Source organism: Oncorhynchus clarkii, chromosome 10, assembly GCF_045791955.1.
Source record: "Oncorhynchus clarkii lewisi isolate Uvic-CL-2024 chromosome 10, UVic_Ocla_1.0, whole genome shotgun sequence".
NCBI lineage: Eukaryota > Metazoa > Chordata > Actinopteri > Salmoniformes > Salmonidae > Oncorhynchus > Oncorhynchus clarkii.
The window spans coordinates 18318480-18330797 of record NC_092156.1 but is presented as its reverse complement, the minus strand read 5'-3'; the positions used below and the strand labels follow the sequence as shown (position 1 = coordinate 18330797).

Here is a 12318-nt window from a genome sequence, read left to right as displayed (position 1 = left end):
ACTGTGTTTAAATGTATTTGGCTAAGGTGTATGTAAACTTCTGACTTCAACTGTATCAACATATGGATAAACTCATACAGGTTGAAACAAAGTCCTGGATGAACATAGGAACTCTGATGTAGAGTACATTGACCTAGCCTGGTCCCAGATCTGTACAGTACATGTGCCTCAGCCAGCTCCTTCTGACTATAGATGTTGTTATGCCATATTAACAATGATAGTGAAAGGAGAGGAGTTCGTTAAAGCTCATAGAGACCTGGGATGAGGGTAGAGTACATATTTCCATGACACGTTTGCCCCTGACACATTTTTTTGCTTATGTACTGTATAGTATACACTGCTCAAACAAAAAGGATGGAAGACACCTACACTTATTTTTTTTTAAAATTGTCATTATTGATGGTCATCACTAAACCAATAATGCCAATTAGCTGTTAGTAAAGATTTTTAGTCAGTAGTGTGATATACAGCTACTGATGGGCCAAATGACCTTTGTGATTTGCGGCATAATCATGCACCATCACTCATTGACTTGTTTAACCTAATTGGAGCTAGCTTGGTCCCAGATCTGTTTCTGCTATCATATCTGGCATTACAAGGAGTTGACATGATAGCTCAAACATATATGGGACAAAGGGTGTATTCATTAGCGCACACCTTAGCAAAATTTTTTGCAATGGAAAGTGTTTTGCTATGAGAACAAGAGTTTATGTTGGACAAATTCAGGTAGGTCCCTTCACGTTTTGTTCCATTTGCTTCTGTTGTTCCTATTAAATACACACATAACAGGCTAAACAGAAGCTACTGCTCTGCATTCATCATTATCACTTTATAGGGGTTCAGGGGAGTTTAATCAATTGATGACTTGGGGATGGAGGGGGGGTGTGTGAGTCACAGTGCTGATGCTCCTTTATGGCAGGAGTGATATCACTGGGTGAATGGCGAAAATTCTACTATGTCATACTAGTGTCATGGCCCCTCCTCTGCATTGCAGGGGCGGTTCCTCCTGCAGGCAGAGGAGGGTCGTTAGTGATTGGAGCCACCTGGGCTCAGGGTATTTAAACTGCTTCACTAACCACTCTTGTCTCTCTCTCTGCTCCTCCAGGTATGATCCTGTTTTGTTTGTTCCTTTGTAGGTTTACATAGTTTTCACTCAGTCTTATTCACACACACAGATTCACGCATCCCTGCACTTTACATACACCCTACATTATGATACTTTCACACCTCATTCCCTTTTCTTTGTTTAAAGTTAATAGTTTTGGTTTACAATAAATAACCTTTTTTATTGGCCTATACCTGTTCGTGTCCCCTCATTTTTGCAACAGGCTATGAGCCGACCTGTGACACTAGCAACAACAACAAAAACTCTGGGTGATTGACAGTTAATTATAATCCCACAGACTATGTGTTGGGATTTAGGAGACCTCTTTTGCCACCTCCCTACTTCAAGCTGTCAAGTGGCAAACACCTGTCCCAGGGGTGTGCCATGCTCATGGTCACCTTATGCAGTTGGTTTCCTCCCAACACTTCAGCTGCTAACTCATTAAATCGGCTGACACAAACGAGGGTGTGGTTTAGAAAACTTGCAGCGAATAGAAGTCAACCCGCAAAAAAAATCTGGATCCTTGAATGGAAAACACCATGGCATTACACAAACAGTTTTAAGAGTCAATGCTTGGCAAGTCACGGGTAACAAATCCCAAACTCTACAATATTGCAGAGCGCTCAGCAACGCGATTAAAGCCCCACTAACAGGATAAACACTGACAAAGAAGCGGAGGATGAAGGATGATGTGCATTATGTTGAGGAACAAGTGTCTCTTTTTCACATCATTGACTCTTGACAGAATTATGCGTGCAATCCCGCCCTTGACACCATTAGAAGTTGATTTAAAGGAGACTGCATGAATGGATGAAACAGATTTAAGCCTACAAAATTGGACTTGATTCCTTTTGTGCCTAGGCTTAGAGACACGTGGTGACCTCTTCACAATTGTGGCCGTGTTAGCAATCAAAATTGGACCCAATCAAATGTTATTAGTCACATGACGGTTTGCAACTGCACATGGGGAAAAAGATCGTACTTTTTGGAGAAATGTCCTCCGGTCTGATGAAACAAAATTAGAACTGTTTGCCCATAATGACCATTGTTATGTTTGGAGGAAAAAGGGGGAGGCTTGCAAGCCGAAGAACACCATCCTAACCGGGACGCACGGGGGTGGCAGCATCATGTTGTGGGGGTGCTATGCTGCAGGAGAGACTGGTGCACTTCACAAAATAGATGGCATCATGAGGTAGGAACATTATGTGCATATATTGAAGAAACATCTTAAATGGGCCTTCCAAATGGACGATGACCCCAAGCATACTTCCAAAGTTATGGAAAAATGGCTTAAGGTGTCACGTTCCTTTGTCTTGTCTTTGTTTTAGTATGGTCAGGGCGTGAGTTGGGATGGGCAGTCTATGTTCTTTTTTTCTATGATTTGGGATTTCTGTGTTTGGCCTGGTATGGTTCTCAATCAGAGGCAACTGTTGATTGTTGTCCCTGATTGAGAACCATACTTAGGTAGCCTGTTTTCACCCTTGAGTTGTGGGTGATTGTTTATCCTTTTGATTCTCTTGTTCTTTTGTATTTTGTATTCATTTTCCATTAAATCACATTATGGATACATACCACGCTGCGCATTGGTCCTCCTTTTCTTCCGCCAACAACGGCCGTTACATAAAGACAACAAAGTCAAGGTATTGGAGTGGCCATCACAAAGCCCTGACCTCCTTCCCATAGAAAATTTGTGGGCAGAACTGAAAAAGCGTGTGCGAGGAGGCCTACAAACCTGACTCAGTTACACCAGCTCTGTCAGGAGGAATGGGCCAAAATGCATCAAACTTATTGTGGGAAGCTTGTGGAAGGCTACCCAAAATGTTTTACCCAAGTTAAACAATTTAAAGGCAATGCTACCAAATACTAATTGAGTGTAATTAAACTTCTGACCCACTGGGAATGTGATGAAATAAATAAAAGCTGAAATAAATCACTCTACTATTATTCTGACAGTTCACATTCTTAAAATAAAGTGGTGATCCTAACTGACCTATGACAGGGAATTGTTACTAGGATTAAATGTCAGGAATTTTGAAAAACTGAGTTTAAATGTATTTGGCTAAGGTGTAAACTTCTGACTTCAACTGTACATGTAGGTAGAGTTATTCAAGTGACTATGCATAGATAACAACAGAGAGTAGCAGCGGTGTAAGGGGAGGGAAATGCAAATAGTCTTGGTAGCCATTTGATTAGATGTTCAGGAGTCTTATGGCTTGGGGATAGATGCTGTTTAGAAGCCTCTTGGACCTAGGCTTGGCGCTCTGGTACCGCTTGCCGTGCGGTAGCAGAGAGAACAGTCTATGACTAGGATGGCTGGAGTCTGAACATTTCTAGGGCCCTCCTCTGACACCGCCTGGTATAGAGGTCCTGGATGGCAGGAAGCTTGGCCCTGGGCCGTTCGCACAACCCTCTGTAGTGTCTTGCGGTCACAGGCCGAGCAGTTAACCATACCAGGCAGTTATGCAATGCGATGGTGACCCATGCCAAATCTTTTCAGTCTCCTGAGGGGGAATAGGCTTTGTTGTGCCCTCTTCACTGTCTTGGTTTGCTTGGACCATGTTAGTTTGTTGGTGATATGGACACCAAAGAACTTTAAGCCCTCAACCTGCTCCACTGCAGCCCCTGAGAATGGGGCATGCTCGGTCCTCTTTTTCCTGTAGTCCACAATCATCTCCTTTGTCTTGATCACATTGATTAACGTGACCTCAACGTTTTAATTGAATTTAAATGTAAGCAGACTAGGGGTTAGAATATGGAGACATAAGAAGATTACCTGAGTGTTTTGCGGACCATATCCTCATCGGTGATGCCATAGTAGGTCAGGGTCTCGCTCCAGATGGGGTTGAGGGTGTTGCGCAGGGTCTTGGTGCGAAGCTTATTGGCCTGACAGTGAGTGAGTGAGTGAGTGAGTGAGTGAGTGAGTGAGTGAGTGAGTGAGAGAGAGAGTGAGAGAGAGAGTGAGAGAGTGAGTGAGAGAGTGAGAGAGAGAGAGAGAGAGAGAGAGAGAGTGTGTGAGAGAGAGCATGAGCAAGCAATAAAGAGAGAGAAAGCAATAGAGAGGGAGAAAGAAATTATATTTAGGTATTGACCTTCGACCTCCACTCCATCATAGGCTGACAATGACACATAGGGCGCAATAGAAGTCAATATTAGGTCACAGAAGTTTGGTTTTCCATGCAGAGCCTGTGGTGGAATGGTAACACTCCTGGCTCTAACACATAATATACGACCCCAGATAGGGCTGTGGTGGTCATGAAATTTTGTCAGATGGTTATTGTCATGCAAATGCATACCGGCCTCACAGTAATTGACTGTGAATTAACATAAACACGTTTGGAACATCTACAATTTTAAAAAGTATAATAACTCCATTTAATGTACACCATCACAATAAATCCATTATTTACTTTAGGCAGGTCTAAAGAAATAAGTCTGCTTACTATAGTCGTGGCCAAGTTTTGAGAATGACACAAATCAATATTCACAAAGTTTGCTGCTTCAGTGTCTTTGGATATTTTTGTCAGATGTTACTATGGAATACTGAAGTATAATTACAAGCATTTCATAAGTGTCAAAGGCTTTTATTGACAATTACATGAAGTTGATGCAAAGAGTCAATATTTGCAGTGTTGACCCTTCTTTTTCAAGACCTCTGCAATCCGCCCTGGCATGCTGTCAATTAACTTCTGGGCCACTGATGGCAGCCCATTCTTGCATAATCAATGCTTGGAGTTTGTCAGAATTCATTTTTTTTGTTTGTCTCCCCGCCTCTTGAGGGTTGACCACAAGTTCTCAATGGGATTAAGGTCTGGGGAGGTTCCTCTCCATGGACCCAAAATATCGATGTTTTGTTCCCCAAGCCACTTAGTTATCACTTTTGCCTAATGGCAAGGTGCTCCATCATGCTGGAAAAGGCATTGTTCGTCAAACTGTTCCTGGATGGCTGGGAGAAGTTGCTCTCGGAGGATGTGTTGGTAGGCATTTATTCATGGCTGTGTTCTTAGGCAAAATTGTGAGTGAGCCCACTCCCTTAGCTGAGAAGCAACCCAACACATGAATGGTCTCAGGATGCTTTACTGTTGGCCTGACACGGGACTGATAGTAGCGCTCACCTTGTCTTCTCCAGACAAGCTTTTTTCCAGATGCCCCAAACAATCGGAAAGGGGATTCATCAGAGAAAAGGACTTTACCCCAGTCCTCAGCAGTCCAATCCCTGTACCTTTTGCAGAATATCAGTCTGTCCCTGATATTTTTCCTGGAGAAAAGTGGCTTCGTTGCTGCCCTTCTTGACACCAGGCCATCCTCCAAAAGACTTTGCCTCACTGTGCGTGCAGATGCACACACACCTGCCTGCTGCCATTCCTAAGCAAGCTCTTTACTGGTGGTGCCCCGATCCCCCAGCTGAATCAACTTTAGGACACGGTCCTGGCGCTTGCTGGACTTTCTTGGGCGCCCTGAAGCCTTCTTCACAACAATTGAACCGCTCCCCTTGAAGTGCTTGATGATCCGATAAATAGTTGATTTAAGCACAATCTTACAGGCAGCAATATCCTTGCCTGTGAAGCCCTTTCTGTGCAAAGCAATGATGACGGCACGTGTTTCCTTGCAGGTAACCATGATTGACAGAGGAAGAACAATGATTCCAAGCACCACCCTCCTTTTGGAGCTTCCAGTCTGTTATTCGAACTCAATCAGCATGACAGAGTGATCTCCAGCCTTGTCCTCGTCAACACTCACACCTGTGTTAACGAGATAATCACTGACATGATGTCAGCTGGTCCTTGTGGCAGGGCTGAAATGCAGTGGAAATGTTTTTGGGGATTCAGTTCATTTGCATGGCAAAGAGGGACTTTGCAATTAATTGCAATTAATTTGATCACTCTTCATAACATTCTGGAGTATATGCAAATTGCCATCATACAAACTGAGGCAGCAGACTTTGTGAAAATTTAAATTTGTGTCATTCTTAAAACTTTTGGCCACGACTGTACATGTTATCTGGCTAGGCTCCATGCCATAGGCTGTAGGCCAGTTCATTTAGCAGACAAGATAAGCTTATAACTCATGTGCCATTATTTTATATTATATGATTTTATACACTGAACAAAAATATAAAACACAACATGCAACAATTTCAAAGATTTGACTGAGTTACAGTATATAAAAGTAAATCAATCCATTTAAATAAATTAAATAGGCCCTAATCTATGAATTTCACATGACTGGGAATACAGATATGCATCTGTTGGTCACAGATACCTTAAAAAACGTAGAGGGGTGGATCATAAAACCAGTCAGTATTTGGTGACCACCATTTGCCTCATGCAGCGCCACATATCTCTTTCGCATAGAGTTGATCACTCCTTTTCACTAGTCACTTTAATAATGCCACTTTAATAATGTTTACATATCTTGTGTTACTCATCTCATGTATATACTGCATTCTGTACTATCTATTGCATCTTAGCCTATGCCGCTCTGACATTGCTCATCCATATATTTATATACTCTTATTCCATTCCTAACTTAGATTAGGTATTTGTTCTCGAATTGTTTGATATTATTTGTTTGATATTGCTGCACTGTCAGAACTAGATGCACAAGCATTTCGCAACACTCACAATAACATCTGCTAACCATGTCTATGTGATCAATACAATTTGATTTGATTTGAGGCTGTTGATTGTGGCCTGCGGAATGTTGTTCCACTCCTTTTCAATGGCTGTACGAAGTTGCTGAATATTGGCGGGAACTGGAGCATGCTGTCGTACACGTTGATCCAGAGCATCCCAAACTTGCTCAATGGGTGACATGTTTCAGTATGTAGGCCATGGAAGAACTGGGACATTTTCAGCTTCCAGGAATTGTGTACAGATCCTTGCGACATGCGACTGTGCATTATCATGCTGAAACATGAGGTGATGACGGCGGATGAATGGCAACACAATGTGCCTCAGGATCTCATCACGCTATCACTGTGCATTCAAATTGCCATTGATAAAATGCAATTGTGTTCGTTGTCCATAGCTTATGCCTGCCCATACCGTTGAACTGCCTGCCCATACCGTACAGTTGAAACCGGGATTCATCCGTAAAGAGCACACTTCTCTAGCCGGCCAGCAGGCATCGAAGCTGAGCATTTTCCCACTGAACTCGGTTTCCATGCTGAACTGTAGTCAGGTCAAGACCTTGGTGAGGACGACGAGCACGCAGATGAGCTTCCCTGAGAAGGATTCTGACAGTTTGTGCAGAAATTCTTTGGTTGTGCAAACTCAGTTTTTCAAATCAAATCAAATGTTATTTGTCGCATGCGCCGAATACAACAAGTGTAGACCTTATTGTGAAATACTTACTTACAAGCCCTTAAACAAAAATGCAGTTAAGAAAAAGAAGAGTTAAGAAAAGATGTACTAAATAAACGAATGTAAAAAATAAATAAAAGAGTAACAATAAAATAACAATAATGAGGCTATATACAGGGGGTGCCGGTACCGAGTCAATGTGCGGGGGTACAGGTTAGTCAAGATAACTGAGGTAATATGTACATGTAGGTAGTGGTAAAGTGACTATGCATAAATAGAAGCCGGATGTGGAGGTCCTCGGCTGGCGTGGTTACAGTGTGAGGCCGGTTGGACCTACTGCCAAATTCTCTAAAACAATGGAGGTGGCTTATGGTAGAGAAATTCAAATTCAATTCTCTGGCAACAGCTTTGGACATTCCTGCAGTCAGCATGCCAATTGCACACTCCCTCAAATCTTGAGACATCTGTGGCTTTGTGTTGTGTGAAAAAAACTGCACATTTTATAGTGGCCTTTTATTGTCCCCAGCACAAGGTGCACCCGTGTAATGATCATGCAGTTTAATCAGCTTCTTGATATGCAACACCTGTCAGGTGGATGGATTAGCTTGGCAAAGGAGAAATGCTCACTAACAAGGATGTAATCACATTTTTACACAAATGTGTGTATCAAAACTTTTTGGCATCTTTTTCAGCTCATGAAACATGGGAACAACACTTTACATGTTGCTTTCATATTTTTGTTCAGTAGTAAGAAGAATATAATTGAACTTAGCTGAATAAAATAGAAACAATATTTTTCCAATTCCAGAGCGAGTGCTAATATGAAGTGGCTATGTTAAAAAGTGATCATTTGAACCAGGTCCTATATGCTAGATTTAGAGTTATTTGGAAACTTTAGTTGTGAATGATAAAAACCTTAGAATGTCATGGGCTCCATGACCAAACTATAAGATTATAAAAAATTGCAAAAAATTATTGCACTCTGTTCCTGTAACGGTTTTCTTGCGGTGAAGGAGAGGCGGACCAAAACGCAGCGTGGTGATTATTCATGGTTCTTTAATGAAGAAACTATACATGAATAGACTAACAAAAACAAGAAACGTGAAAACCTAAAACAGCCCTATCTGGTGCAAACACAGAGACAGGAACAATCACCCACAAACACACGGTGAAACCCAGGCTACCTAAGTATGATTCTCAATCAGAGACAACTAATGACACCTGCCTCTGATTGAGAACCATACTAGGCCGAAACATAGAAATCCCCAAATCATAGAATTGGGCTGAGGGGCACTGGCGGCCCCAGGCTGACTGGCGGCACTGGCGGCCCCTGGCTGACTGGCGGCCCCTGGCAGACTGGCGGCACTGGCGGCCCCTGGCAGACTGGCGGCACTGGCGGCCCCTGGCAGACTGGCGGCACTGGCGGCCCCTGGCAGACTGGCGGCACTGGCGGCCCCTGGCAGACTGGCGGCCCCTGGCGGCCCCTGGCAGACTGGCGGCCCCTGGCAGACTGGTGGCACTGGCGGCCCCTGGCAGACTGGCGGCACTGGCGGCCCCTGGCAGACTGGCGGCACTGGCGGCCCCTGGCAGACTGGCGGCTTCTGGGCAGACTGGCGGCACTGGCGGCGCTGGGCAGACGGGTAGCTCAGATGGCGCTGGGCAGACGGGTAGCTCAGATGGCGCTGGGCAGACGGGAAGCTCCGGCAACGCTGGAGAGGACAGCTCTGGCAGCGCCAAACAGGCGGGAGACTCCGGCTGCGCTGGAGAGGAGGAAGGCTCTGGCAGCGCTGGAGAGGCGGGAGACTCCGACAGCGCTGGAGAGGAGGAAGGCTCCGGAAGCGCTGGACAGGCGGGAGCACCTGTAAGGATGAGCCGGTGCGGGGGGCTGCCACCGGAGGGCTGGTGCATGGAGGTGGTGACGGATAGACCGGACCGTGCAGGCGCACTGGAGCTCTTGAGCACCGAGCCTGCCCAACCCTACCTGGTTGCATGCTCCCGGTCGCCCTGCCAGTGCGGCGAGGTGGAATAGCCTGCACTGGGCCATGCAGGCGAACTGGGGACACCATGCGCAAGGCTGGTGCCATGTAAGCCGGCCCAAGGAGACGCACTGGAGACCAGATGCGTAGAGCCGGCTTCATGGCACTTGGCTCGATGCCCACTCTAGCCCGGCCGATATGCGCACCGGGCTATGCACCCGCACTGGGGACACTGTGCGCTTCACAGCATAACACGGTGCCTGCCCGGTCTCTCCAGCCCCTGGTAAGCACAGGAAGTTGGTGCAGGTCTCCTACCTGGCTTCGCCACACTTCCTGTGCCCCCCCCCCCCCCCCCCCCCCCCCCCCCAAGACATTTTTGGGGCTGACTCTCGGGCTTCCATCCACGCCGCCGTGCTGCCTCCTCATACCAGCGCCTCTCCGCCTTCTCCGCCTCCAGCTCTTCTTTGGGGCGGCGATATTCTCCAGGCTGTGCCCAGGGTCCTTTACCATCCAACTCATCCTCCCATGTCCAGTACTCCTCGCGCTGCTCCTGCTGCCGCTGCCTGTTACCACGCCGCTTGGTCCTGTTGTGTTGGGTGATTCTGTCACGGTCGTCCTCCTCTTCATCTGAAGAGGAGAGGTGAGATGGATTGGAGGACCAAAATGCGGCGTGGTATGTGCTCATCATGAATTTTAATAAAGAAAACACTGAAACACTATACAAAACAATAAACAAAATAACAACCGTGACGCTAATGTGAACTGTGCTGAAACAAGCAATCAACATAGACAATCACCCACAAACAAACAGTGCAACACAGGCTACCTAAGTATGATTCTCAATCAGAGACAACTAATGACACCTGCCTCTGATTGAGAACCATACTAGGCCGAAACATAGAAATCCCCAAATCATAGAAAATCAAACATAGACTGCCCACCCAACTCACGCCCTGACCATACTAAATAATGACAAAACAAAGGAAATAAAGGTCAGAACGTGACAGTTCCTTGCCTCAGGCTGCACACAAGGTGTTATCTCATCAAGTGATCATATTTTCACCCATCAGACTTTTCTCAAATTAACCTTGTCTTTACTAATATGTAACATTTGTTTAAGATTTAGAATGGCCCATTATCAAATGAGCAGCAACAGGGGCAGGGGAAAAATAAATGTAATCTGTATGCACTCGAATAGCGAATGGAGACCGCTTCCCATGGTTTGTTTTTCAATCATGCTGGGTAGGCTACTCCGGTTTTATAGTGGAGCATGTGCTTAATATTATCAGCTGAGAAATCAATATATTAGCAGCTGGGATCCTCCTCTTTTTAGTGGTAACCATCAGAACAATCCCACGCTTTCACATGGGATTGCATATAGAAATGTCTGGATTTATAAGAACCCTTATTTCACACCACACATCAACCACTGTTTGAGGAGCATGCGGCGTCTCGCTGTGAGACAGGTGATATTCCGCCCAAACTCTGTATGCCATGGGATATCCAACCCTGTTTCTGCAGCTACCCAGTGCTTCATTTGGAAAACCAAGTGAAATCTGCTTGGGAACATCGATAGTAAGATGTTTTCACAACAAAACACATTTCATTAAACTGTTGACAGCTACTCTCTCTGCGCGCTTGAGAAAGGTATGAAGGTGAGAGAAGAGGAGATGGAAACGTATGGTGGTGAGATATGCTGTGGCTAAAGTTAATGTGTCAGTCTATTAATTATTAAAATATAAAGAAAATCCCTATTACTAGGGCTATTCTCTCCCAGACTCATGGAAAGAAAGTTTGGAGTGTAGCATAAGGTAACCGTCCATCCAGTATGCTAATCCAGTATACAGTTCACACTCAAAAGGTACTAGAATTCGTTTCATTTTGGAGAATATCTTAAATCTATTTGGTGTTTTTTTCTGCCGGGAGTAATATGTGGTAGGCTATTAGGCTATGTATTGTATAATGACACAATCATTATTTTAATGATGTGTTTTTTGTGGGGGCTTGGGCTCATATACACTCACCGGGCAGTTTATTAGGTACCGGGTCAGACCTGCCTTTAGAACAGTCCATCTCATCCCAAATATTCTCTATTGGGTTGAAGTCTGGGGACTCTCAAGTAAACTGAACTAGTAGTGGAACCCGGTGTGGTCTTCCGCTGCAATAGGCCATCCGTGACAAGGGTCGAATAGTTGTGCGTTCTGAAATGCTGTTCTGCACACCACTGTTGTACTTTCGATTGTATTTGCATTGGTATCAGAGTAGTTATAGGGACAATAGAGCACTTAGTATCAAGTATCAGACCATTAGTGACCTGACGGTCATTAGCGAATTGGTTACTACCAATGCATGTCCAGATTGCATAAAAGGATATTACCATGACTCAACGGTCATGTGGGATTTGACAACGGTCATGACTCATGACTCTCGGCGTGGCGGTAATACGGTCACCGCAACAGCCCTAAACCCGGAGACAAGGGTTCAATTCCCACGTCTGTAATTCAGATTAGAAATCTCATCTCATCTCATCCATATCAATCTCAATTTCCCTGTTTATATGACACCTTCTCAGTTCTCGGGTGATTTCGTCAACACCAGAATGCCACAGTAGCGACACACAAGGACAACGCCGCGCGTTTCTCAGACGTAGAATGCAAATGCCAGATTGCAATTAAATGAAAGAATAGGCATATCAATGCATGCTGGGAACTTAATAAGCAGGCAATTATTAATTCCAGTGGGTTCGATAAACAAAAGTTTTAACAAGATGCTTCCGTGTTGTGTTCATCTATCTCTCGGCTGTGGTGCGTTGTTTGTGCTTCACAAGTGGTGATCTATAACTGATTACCATCTGATGTGAGAGATGCATTTAGTCACCAACGACAGCCAGGGAAATATCAACCTGGCTGCCTGCCAGTGATTTGAATATTTCTCA

The 12318-nt window shown here is 44.8% G+C and overlaps 1 protein-coding gene across 1 annotated transcript in view; it reads right to left on the bottom strand.

Moving 5' to 3' along the window:
• LOC139418081 (double C2-like domains, beta) overlaps nt 1–12318 on the bottom strand; it is a 282128-nt gene that overhangs the window by 46439 nt on the left and 223371 nt on the right. Inside the window, exon 11 of the mRNA XM_071167258.1 lies at nt 3879–3988. Within this exon, the coding sequence (XP_071023359.1) occupies nt 3879–3988 (110 nt within the window). The remainder of the gene's footprint in view (nt 1–3878; nt 3989–12318) is intronic.